General features: G+C 44.5%; 2 protein-coding genes across 3 annotated transcripts in view; one reads left to right on the top strand and one right to left on the bottom strand.

Annotated features, from left to right (window-relative positions):
- Positions 1–1,893, top strand: part of LOC115126063 (indian hedgehog B protein-like) — a 23,762-nt gene extending 21,869 nt beyond the window's left edge. The window contains exon 3 of the mRNA XM_065016206.1: positions 1–1,893. This exon is cut by the window's left edge and continues 1,405 nt beyond it. The gene's annotated coding sequence lies outside the window, so the exon portion shown is untranslated.
- Positions 1,894–2,758: 865 nt separating this feature from the next.
- The window catches only part of slc23a3 (solute carrier family 23 member 3), a 30,953-nt gene continuing 21,390 nt past the window's right edge, over positions 2,759–12,321 (bottom strand). The window contains exons 9-13 of one of the 2 annotated variants that reach the window (XM_065016199.1): positions 9,903–10,008; positions 9,596–9,763; positions 9,158–9,253; positions 4,346–4,411; positions 2,759–3,073 (exon numbers count right to left, since the gene is read on the bottom strand). In XM_065016199.1, the coding sequence (XP_064872271.1) occupies positions 2,982–3,073; positions 4,346–4,411; positions 9,158–9,253; positions 9,596–9,763; positions 9,903–10,008 (528 nt within the window). In that variant the 3' untranslated portion in view covers positions 2,759–2,981. Of the gene's footprint in view, positions 3,074–4,191; positions 4,412–9,157; positions 9,254–9,595; positions 9,764–9,902; positions 10,009–12,321 lie in introns of both variants that reach the window. The other variant, XM_065016193.1, reaches the window with a different exon arrangement.

Genomic DNA, 12,321 nt, shown 5'->3' with positions numbered 1-12,321 from the left:
AGTTGTGGAAGCCCGTAACAGATTACTGTAGCAGCTTCCTGACACTTTTCACAGTTATGCATTACAGCCCAGGGAGAAACTTTAGACTCAATCATCCTTATTGAATTGAAGCCTTTCCAACCATATGCCTTCCTTTTCTCAGGACCACATTAGTCCTAGACACACAACACTGATATATGAACACATACACACTAGTCCTAGACACACAACACTGAAATATGAACACATACACACTAGTCCTAGACACACAACACTGAAATATGAACACATACACACTAGTCCTAGACACACAACACTGAAATATGAACACATACACTGTATGAATACATACAGACACTACATACACACACTGCATACAGACACTACATACAGACACTACATACAGACACTACATACAGACACTACATACACACACTACATACACACACTGCATACGGAGGGAAGGAGGAGTGGAGGGAAGGAGGAGCGACAGAGGGGAAGGAATTCAGGAGCATTCCAGAAGTTCTGTTTTCTAATCACAAATTCATTCATTCATTTTCAGAGAAAGATATGTTTACCTAGCTAGCACAGAACCCATTCGTGTTAACCTAGCTAGCACAGAACACATTGGTATTTACCTAGCTAGCACAGAACCCATTCGTGTTTACCTAGCTAGCACAGAACCCATTGGTGTTTACCTAGCTAGTACAGAACCCATTGGTGTTTACCTAGCTAGTACAGAACCCATTGGTGTTTACCTAGCTAGCACAGAACCCATTCGTGTTAACCTAGCTAGCACAGAACACATTGGTGTTTACCTAGCTAGCACAGAACCTATTGGTGTTAACCTAGCTAGCACAGAACACATGGGTGTTTATCTAGCTAGCACAGAACCCATTAGTGTTTACCTAGCTAGTACAGAACCCATTGGTGTTTACCTAGCTAGTACAGAACACATTGGTGTTTACCTAGCTAGCACAGAACCCATTGGTGTTTACCTAGCTAGCACAGAACCCATTGGTGTTTACCTAGCTAGTACAGAACCTATTGGTGTTTACCTAGCTAACACAGCACCCATTGGTGTTTACCTAGCTAGTACAGAACCTATTGGTGTTTACCTAGCTAGCACAGAACCCATTGGTGTTTACCTAGCTAGCGCAGAACCCATTGGTGTTTATCTAGCTAGCACAGAACACATTGGTGTTTATCTAGCTAGCACAGAACACACCGGTGTTTACCTAGCTAGCACAGAACCCATTGGTGTTTACCTAGCTAGCACAGAACCCATTGGTGTTTATCTAGCTAGCACAGAACACACCGGTGTTTACCTAGCTAGCACAGAACCCATTGGTGTTTACCTAGCTAGCACAGAACCCATTGGTGTTTACCTAGCTAGCACAGAACCCATTGGTGTTTACCTAGCTAGCACAGAACCCATTGGTGTTTACCTAGCTAGCACAGAACCCATTGGTGTTTACCTAGCTAGCGCAGAACCCATTGGTGTTTATCTAGCTAGCACAGAACACATTGGTGTTTATCTAGCTAGCACAGAACACACCGGTGTTTACCTAGCTAGTACAGAACACATTGGTGTTAACCTAGCTAGCACAGAACACATTGGTGTTAACCTAGCTAGCACATATTGTTGTTTACAGGTGTTCAAAGCTCATGTATATGATATGTCTGGCAGTGTGTCTGCATTATTCGGTCTACGTTCAGCAATCTGTCCAGGTATATCTGTAGTCACAGGTCTTCATGTGTTCGTGTGACTTAACTTTGTGTTTCACAGTTAAATTGTCTATTTAATATTATCTTCGTGAAATCTAATGAATTATTTTCATTGTGCTGAAAATATGTCAGATGTATTTTGTTATATTATGTTGTGAGAAACTATTTAAAGATCTATTTTTTAAATGACTGAAATGCGTTTTCTTCAATTCTTTACAAATGTGTATTTTCCTCCTGAGCGTAGACTCCAGCTTTTTTGTGAACCAAATGGATTATTAGAGCCCTTTAATAATCCTATTTCAGTAGACAAACGACACGAGTCAGTCACGACAGACTACCATCTGCCAAATCCCCTTCGCTGTGTGCAGAATGATTCATTCGCCATGATTTATTATTTAAAATACTAATGTTCATAGTAGGGGTGCTGGAGGTGCTGCGGATCAAATGAAATAATATTTCCAAAATTATATATAAAAAAATAAATAAACGATTCAGAATACTACACCAGAGATCATCATTTAGTCACAGATGATCAACAGCTTCTTTTAAAATAAAGCAGACCGCCCAAATATAGAATGGCTTGTTGGGTAGTGGCCATAGACATATAATCTATAGAAGGGTCTTGGAACCTCTGACCTCATGGGTACGCTAGCCAGTCCTGACTTGAATCAATAGATGCCATCTATGGATTACATTTCTACGGTTGGTTGAGGCTGTCAGTTTGCCTTTCTCTAAAATCCTTACTGCTGAAAAGAGAAGACTAGTCTGTCTGTAGAAGCAAAAACAATAATAATTCTCATCAACATTTGAGCAATTCTGAGTGAACAGCACTGTTTTTCGAAGTATCTTATCTTGAGATAGGCTATTGGCAGGAGCGCATCGGCCATCACCTTGACTTATAGCCTATTGTATGTCTTCATCATTGGGTGATTCTGAAAAGTGGCACTGAAAAGTTTATTTAGTAGCCTACTGTAGCCTATATATATATATATATATATATATATATATATATATATATATATAGTACCAGTCAAAGGTTTGGACACACCTACTCATTCCAGGGTATTTCTTTATTTTTACTATTTTCCACATTGCAAAATAATAGTGTGGAATAATAGTGAAGACATCAAAACCATTAAATAACACATATCGAATCATTCAGTAACCATAAAAGTGTTAATCAAAATAAATCTTATAGTTGAGATTCTTCAAAGTAACCAATTTTTGCCTTGATGACAGCTTTGCACATTCTCTCAACCAGCTTCATGAGGTAGTCACCTGGAAGGATCGACGCAAGAGATGAGAAGCAGGTACGGGGAGTGAAGGTTTAATAGCTGACGGACATGGAATGGAACAGGAACAGCGTCTGGACAGGAACACATAACAACAATTAATGCGGACCAAGGGAACACCACCGAGGAACAGACAGATATATATAGGGGGTAATCAACAACGTAAAGAAGTCCAGGTGAGTCCGATGAGTGCTGATGCGCGTAATGATGGTGACAGGTGCGCGTAATGATGACGACAGGTGCGCGTAATGATGGTGACAGGTGCGTGTAATGATGGGGACAGGTGTGTGTAAAGAAGGGTAGCCTCACGCCCTCGAGCACAAGGGAGGAGGAGCGGGAACAGGTGTGCCTTATTAAAAGTTAATTTGTGTAATTTCTTTCCTCCTTAATGCATTTGAGCCAATCAGTTGTGTTGTGACAAGGTAGGGGTGGTATACAGAAGATATCCCTATTTGGTAAAATACCAACTACATATTATGGCAAGAACAGCTCAAATAAGCAAAGAGAAACGACAGTCCAACATTACTTTAAAACACGAAGGTCAGTCAATCCGGAAAATTTCAAGAACTTTGAAAGTTTCTTCATGTGCAGTCGCAAAAACCATCAAACGCTGTGATGAAACTGGCTCACAACAATAAGTTCAGTGGCCTGTTTGCATTCAAGTCCAGTTCATTTTTTGTTGATCTCAGTGTGTCAGTCAGAGTAGCCACTCATTGTCAGTCATGTGTATGGTTTAAAAAATATATATATTATAATATCTTGTATTATTTAAATTACGTAGAATTGTATGAAATGCATTTATAAAATGAAAGAAAAAATAAATTATACTATACCCTGCATTTCCATGTGTCGGAAACGCATAAAACACTTCTGCCCAACTGTCTGCCACTACGCAAATGTGATTCATAGGTTCATGCAAGGATTGATTATAAAGCACACCCCCAACTCCAACCATCTTCCTGCAGCTATGCCAATACTCCACCAATACAAACCCACTATCACACAAGCCAACTCTGTTCAGGTCACTAACTACGTGGACACACAGTACATTTCATAGACAGTATGGCATATACACGATTATATTTGTTGTATATACATCATTAGCTAATACCATATTATGCCTATCGTCCACAGTCCCTTGTCTTTGGCATATCAATACCGCACAACTTTAACTTTTTAAAACGAGACCTACTATCCTCAGACGGGACTCTACAGTACGTCTCCATCATCTGTGATCCTACAGGCAGAGAAGGGGGCCGTCCGTAACCAAGGTAACTTCCACAGTCTTCCCAGGAGATAAGGGGACTCGTAAATTAACTCCACTTCCCGGTGATACCCTGGCTCACTGTTGACTGATGTCCATCCCGTCTTCTCCATCTCCGCTGAGTCAAGTCCTCTCTCCGATGAAGACCCTGAGAGAAGAACATAGACACATGAGGACGTGGCATCTGTCGTTACACTAAGGCCTGGTGTTTAGGACATTGTTTTTAAAAGCTGAGAGTCTGCGTATAAACTTTTCTTTTCACCGAAAAGATTATTAATAAATCATGATCGGGTGCAATATGAGTTAATGAATCATGATCGGGTGCAATATGAGTTAATGAATCATGATCGGGTGCAATATGAGTTAATGAATCATGTTCGGGTGCTCTATGAGTTAATGAATCATGTTCGGGTGCAATATGAGTTAATGAATCATGATCTGGTGCTATATGAGTTAATGAATCATGATCTGGTGCAATATGAGTTAATGAATCATGTTCAGGTGCAATATGAGTTAATGAATCATGATCGGGTGCAATATGAGTTAGTGAATCATGATCTGGTGCTCTATGAGTTAATGAATCATGATCTGGTGCAATATGAGTTAATGAATCATGATCTGGTGCAATATGAGTTAATGAATCTTGATCTGGTGCAATATGAGTTAATGAATCATGATCTGGTGCAATATGAGTTAATGAATCATGATCTGGTGCAATATGAGTTAATGAATCATGATCTGGTGCAATATGAGTTAATGAATCATGATCTGGTGCAATATGAGTTAATGAATCATGATCAGGTGCTCTATGAGTTAATGAATCATGATCTGGTGCTCTATGAGTTAATGAATCATGTTCAGGTGCTCTATGAGTTAATGAATCATGATCTGGTGCAATATGAGTTAATGAATCATGTTCAGGTGCTCTATGAGTTAATGAATCATGTTCTGGTGCTCTATGAGTTAATGAATCATGATCTGGTGCAATATGAGTTAATGAATCATGATCGGGTGCTATATGAGTTAATGAATCATGATCAGGTGCTCTATGAGTTAATGAATCATGTTCAGGTGCTATATGAGTTAATGAATCATGATCTGGTGCTATATGAGTTAATGAATCATGATCAGGTGCTCTATGAGTTAATGAATCATGATCGGGTGCAATATGAGTTAATGAATCATGATCTGGTGCTCTATGAGTTAATGAATCATGATCTGGTGCTCTATGAGTTAATGAATCATGATCTGGTGCAATATGAGTTAATGAATCATGATCGGGTGCAATATGAGTTAATGAATCATGATCTGGTGCTCTATGAGTTAATGAATCATGATCTGGTGCTCTATGAGTTAATGAATCATGATCTGGTGCTCTATGCATCTGATAGGTTCGAGTATTTTTTTTAAATAACTTATAACCATATAAATAATTACTAGAACGGATAAAGCCCATCAGTCCACATTGATTCGAATGGGACTGTTCTAGTTACTATATTTCTATGCTGGTATCATCAACAACTTTTATAATTTTGTTTTATTTTTAACCTTTATTTATCTAGGCAAGTCAATTAAGAACAAATTCTTATTTACAATGACGGCCTACCGGGGAACAGTGGGGTTAACTGCCTTGTTCAGGGGAACAGTGGGTTAACTGCCTTGTTCAGGGGAACAGTGGGTTAACCGCCTTGTTCAGGGGAACAGTGTGTTAACTACCTTGTTCAGGGGAACAGTGAGTTAACTACCTTGTTCAGGGGAACAATGGGTTAACTGCCTTGTTCAGGGGAACAGTGGGTTAACTGCCTTGTTCAGGGGAACAGTGGGTTAACTGCCTTGTTCAGGGGAACAGTGGGTTAACCGCCTTGTTCAGGGGAACAGTGTGTTAACTACCTTGTTCAGGGGAACAGTGGGTTAACTACCTTGTTCAGGGGAACAGTGGGGTTAACTGCCTTGTTCAGGGGAACAGTGGGTTAACTGCATTGTTCAGGGGAACAGTGGGGTTAACTGCCTTGTTCAGGGGAACAGTGGGTTAACTGCCTTGTTCAGAGGAACAGTGGGTTAACTGCCTTGTTCAGGGGAACAGTGGGTTAACTGCCTTGTTCCGGGGAACAGTGGGTTAACTGCCTTGTTCAGGGGCCGAACGACAGATTATTTTTTACCTTCTCAGTTAAGGAATTCGATCTTGCAACCTGTGGGGTTACTAGTCCAACACTCTAACCATTAGGCTACCTGCCTCTAACCACCAGGCTACCTGCTGGTTACTAGTCCAACGCTCTAACCATTAGGCTACCTGCCTCTAACCACTAGGCTACCTGCTGGTTACTAGTCCAACGCTCTAACCACTAGACTACCTGCTGGTTACTAGTCCAACGCTCTAACCACTAGGCTACCTGCTGGTTACTAGTCCAACACTCTAACCACTAGGCTACCTGCTGGTTCATAGTCCAACGCTCTAACCACTAGACTACCTGCTGGTTACTAGTCCAATGCTCTAACCACTAGTCTACCTGCTGGTTACTAGTCCAACGCTCTAACCACTAGTCTACCTGCTGGTTACTAGTCCAACGCTCTAACCACTAGACTACTTGCTGGTTACTAGTCCAACGCTCTAACCACTAGGCTACCTGCTGGTTACTAGTCCAACGCTCTAACCACTAGGCTACCTGCTGGTTACTAGTCCAACGCTCTAACCACTAGACTACCTGCTGGTTACTAGTCCAATGCTCTAACCACTAGTCTACCTGCTGGTTAGTAGTCCAACGCTCTAACCACTAGGCTACCTGCTGGTTACTAGTCCAATGCTCTAACCACTAGACTACCTGCTGGTTACTAGTCCAACACTCTAACCACTAGGCTACCTGCTGGTTACTAGTTTAACGCTCTAACCACTAGGCTACCTGCTGGTTACTAGTCCAACGCTCTAACCACTAGACTAACTGCTGGTTACTAGTCCAACGCTCTAACCACTAGGCTACCTGCTGGTTACTAGTCCAACGCTCTAACCACTAGGCTACCTGCTGGTTACTAGTTTAACGCTCTAACCACTAGGCTACCTGCTGGTTACTAGTCCAACGCTCTAACCACTAGGCTACCTGCTGGTTACTAGTCCAACGCTCTAACCACTAGACTACCTGCTGGTTACTAGTCCAACGCTCTAACCACTAGTCTACCTGCTGGTTACTAGTCCAACGCTCTAACCACTAGGCTACCTACTGGTTACTAGTCCAACGCTCTAACCACTAGGCTACCTGCTGGTTACTAGTCCAACGCTCTAACCACTAGGCTACCTGCTGGTTACTAGTCCAACGCTCTAACCACTAGGCTACCTGCTGGTTACTAGTCCAACACTCTAACCACTAGGCTACCTGCTGGTTACTAGTTTAACGCTCTAACCACTAGGCTACCTGCTGGTTACTAGTCCAACGCTCTAACCACTAGACTAACTGCTGGTTACTAGTCCAACGCTCTAACCACTAGGCTACCTGCTGGTTACTAGTCCAACGCTCTAACCACTAGGCTACCTGCTGGTTACTAGTTTAACGCTCTAACCACTAGGCTACCTGCTGGTTACTAGTCCAACGCTCTAACCACTAGGCTACCTGCTGGTTACTAGTCCAACGCTCTAACCACTAGACTACCTGCTGGTTACTAGTCCAACGCTCTAACCACTAGTCTACCTGCTGGTTACTAGTCCAACGCTCTAACCACTAGGCTACCTACTGGTTACTAGTCCAACGCTCTAACCACTAGGCTACCTGCTGGTTACTAGTCCAACGCTCTAACCACTAGGCTACCTGCTGGTTACTAGTCCAACGCTCTAACCACTAGGCTACCTGCTGGTTACTAGTCCAACACTCTAACCACTAGGCTACCTGCTGGTTACTAGTTTAACGCTCTAACCACTAGGCTACCTGCTGGTTACTAGTTTAACGCTCTAACCACTAGACTACCTGCTGGTTACTAGTCCAACGCTCTAACCACTAGGCTACCTGCTGGTTACTAGTCCAACGCTCTAACCATTAGGCTACCTGCCTCTAACCACTAGGCTACCTGCTGGTTACTAGTCCAACGCTCTAACCATTAGGCTACCTGCCTCTAACCACTAGGCTACCTGCTGGTTACTAGTCCAACGCTCTAACCACTAGGCTACCTGCTGGTTACTAGTCCAACACTCTAACCACTAGGCTACCTGCTGGTTACTAGTTTAACGCTCTAACCACTAGGCTACCTGCTGGTTACTAGTCCAACGCTCTAACCACTAGACTAACTGCTGGTTACTAGTCCAACGCTCTAACCACTAGGCTACCTGCTGGTTACTAGTCCAACGCTCTAACCACTAGGCTACCTGCTGGTTACTAGTTTAACGCTCTAACCACTAGGCTACCTGCTGGTTACTAGTCCAACGCTCTAACCACTAGGCTACCTGCTGGTTACTAGTCCAACGCTCTAACCACTAGACTACCTGCTGGTTACTAGTCCAACGCTCTAACCACTAGTCTACCTGCTGGTTACTAGTCCAACGCTCTAACCACTAGGCTACCTACTGGTTACTAGTCCAACGCTCTAACCACTAGGCTACCTGCTGGTTACTAGTCCAACGCTCTAACCACTAGGCTACCTGCTGGTTACTAGTCCAACGCTCTAACCACTAGGCTACCTGCTGGTTACTAGTCCAACACTCTAACCACTAGGCTACCTGCTGGTTACTAGTTTAACGCTCTAACCACTAGGCTACCTGCTGGTTACTAGTTTAACGCTCTAACCACTAGACTACCTGCTGGTTACTAGTCCAACGCTCTAACCACTAGGCTACCTGCTGGTTACTAGTCCAACGCTCTAACCACTAGGCTACCTGCCGCCCCAACGTGGAAATAGATAGCACAATGTACTTTACCCGATACTGTATTGTCCAATAGGAAAGCCAGGATGCCCACCAGGAGCACAGGTGAGGTCAGAAGAGAATGGAGAAGGACATCAACACTGACCATACCTGCACAGGTATACACAGGATCAGGATATGGGCAAGACACACATTTAGTCACATTGATCTATTGTCCCTGGCTGTGTAATGTCAGAGTAGCCTGGTCCCAGATCTGTTTGTGAAGTAGAAGGAGAGCACAAACAGAGTTGTGGAGTTGACTCTACTTCAAAAACAGATCTGGGACCAGGTTGATGTCAGAGTAGGCCGGTCTAAAGTCTGCTTGGAGTTGACTCTACTTCACAAACAGATCTGGGACCAGGCTGATGTCAGAGTAGGCCGGTCTAAAGTCTGCTTGGAGTTGACTCTACGACACAAACAGATCTGGGACCAGGCTAAAATGAGATAAATTACCCGTGTCAATAAAGACGGTCTGCATGCGGAACCAGTGAGGCAGCACTAGAGACATGAAGACAGCCAAGCCGATGTTGAAGATGTTACGTCCAGAGTCGATGTGTGTGAACTGGAAGTACCGCACACCTGTAGCCACGGCAATAGTGTACGTTACACTGAGAAGAGCACCTGAACAGGGATGGAGAGAGAGAGAGAGAGAGAAGGAGAAATTGATCATCTTTTAATCAGTTCATCTTTCCTCTAGTCAGAAAAATAACATGCAGACACGCTAGACGAAGACAGACAGAGGACAGATAATTAAACTAACCGTAGATGGCCAAGGGGACAGAAGTGATGATCTGTGTCAGTCGAGGCGACACTCCTAGGGCCAGTCCCAAGATGGCTGCCAGTTGCACTGTCCACCTGGACCCAGACTAGGAGGAGAGAGAGGAGCAGGAGAAAGAGTCAAAACACACTGTCCACCTGGACCCAGACTGGGAGGAGAGAGAGGAGCAGGAGAAAGAGTCAAAACACACTGTCCACCTTGACCCAGACTAGGAGGAGAGAGAGGAGCAGGAGAAAGAGTCAAAACACACTGTCCACCTTGACCCAGACTAGATCAGGGGAAAGAGTCAAAACACACTGTCCACCTTGACCCAGACTAGGAGGAGAGAGAGGAGCAGGAGAAAGAGTCAAAACACACTGTCCACCTTGACCCAGACTAGATCAGGGGAAAGAGTCAAAACATACTGTCCACCTTGACCCAGACCTTGACCCAGACTAGATCAGGGGAAAGAGTCAAAACATACTGTCCACCTTGACCCAGACTAGGAGGAGAGAGAGGAGCAGGAGAAAGAGTCAAAACACACTGTCCACCTTGACCCAGACTAGCAGGAGAGAGAGGAGCAGGAGAAAGAGTCAAAACACACTGTCCACCTTGACCCAGACTAGATCAGGGGAAAGAGTCAAAACATACTGTCCACCTTGACCCAGACTAGGAGGAGAGAGAGGAGCAGGAGAAAGAGTCAAAACACACTGTCCACCTTGACCCAAACTAGGAGGAGAGAGAGGAGCAGGAGAAAGAGTCAAAACACACTGTCCACCTTGACCCAGACCCAGACTAGATCAGGGGAAAGAGTCAAAACATACTGTCCACCTTGACCCAGACTAGGAGGAGAGAGAGGAGCAGGAGAAAGAGTCAAAACACACTGTCCACCTTGACCCAGACTAGGAGGAGAGAGAGGAGCAGGAGAAAGAGTCAAAACACACTGTCCACCTTGACCCAGACTAGATCAGGGGAAAGAGTCAAAACATACTGTCCACCTTGACCCAGACTAGGAGGAGAGAGAGGAGCAGGAGAAAGAGTCAAAACACACTGTCCACCTTGACCCAAACTAGATCAGGGGAAAGAGTCAAAACATACTGTCCACCTTGACCCAGACTAGGAGGAGAGAGAGGAGCAGGAGAAAGAGTCAAAACACACTGTCCACCTTGACCCAGACTAGATCAGGGGAAAGAGTCAAAACATACTGTCCACCTTGACCCAGACTAGGAGGAGAGAGAGGAGCAGGAGAAAGAGTCAAAACACACTGTCCACCTTGACCCAGACTAGGAGGAGAGAGAGGAGCAGGAGAAAGAGTCTAAACACACTGTCCACCTTGACCCAGACTAGATCAGGGGAAAGAGTCAAAACATACTGTCCACCTTGACCCAGACTAGGAGGAGAGAGAGGAGCAGGAGAAAGAGTCAAAACACACTGTCCACCTTGACCCAAACTAGGAGGAGAGAGAGGAGCAGGAGAAAGAGTCAAAACACACTGTCCACCTTGACCCAGACTGGATCAGGGGAAAGAGTCAAAACATACTGTCCACCTTGACCCAGACTGGATCAGGGGAAAGAGTCAAAACACACTGTCCACCTTGACCCAGACTAGATCAGGGGAAAGAGTCAAAACATACTGTCCACCTTGACCCAGACCTTGACCCAGACTAGATCAGGGGAAAGAGTCAAAACATACTGTCCACCTTGACCCAGACTAGGAGGAGAGAGAGGAGCAGGAGAAAGAGTCAAAACACACTGTCCACCTTGACCCAGACTAGATCAGGGGAAAGAGTCAAAACATACTGTCCACCTTGACCCAAAATAGGAGGAGAGAGGGGAGCAGGAGAAAGAGTCAAAACACACTGTCCACCTTGACCCAAACTAGGAGGAGAGAGAGGAGCAGGAGAAAGAGTCAAAACACACTGTCCACCTTGACCCAGACTAGGAGGAGAGAGAGGAGCAGCAGAAAGAGTCAAAACGCACTGTCCACCTTGACCCAGACTAGATCAGGGGAAAGAGTCAAAACATACTCTCCACCTTGACCCAGACTAGGAGGAGAGAGAGGAGCAGGAGAAAGAGTCAAAACACACTGTCCACCTTGACCCAGACTAGGAGGAGAGAGAGGAGCAGGAGAAAGAGTCTAAACACACTGTCCACCTTGACCCAGACTAGGAGGAGAGAGAGGAGCAGGAGAAAGAGTCAAAACACACTGTCCACCTTGACCCAAACTAGGAGGAGAGAGAGGAGCAGGGGAAAGAGTCAAAACACACTGTCCACCTTGACCCAGACTAGATCAGGGGAAAGAGTCAAAACATACTGTCCACCTTGACCCAGACCTTGACCCAGACTAGATCAGGGGAAAGAGTCAAAACATACTGTCCACCTTGACCCAGACTAGGAGGAGAGAGAGGAGCAGGAGAAAGAGT

This window comes from Oncorhynchus nerka, linkage group LG3 (assembly GCF_034236695.1).
Source record: "Oncorhynchus nerka isolate Pitt River linkage group LG3, Oner_Uvic_2.0, whole genome shotgun sequence".
Classification (NCBI taxonomy): domain Eukaryota; kingdom Metazoa; phylum Chordata; class Actinopteri; order Salmoniformes; family Salmonidae; genus Oncorhynchus; species Oncorhynchus nerka.
This window is presented reverse-complemented; position numbering and strand designations above follow the sequence as displayed.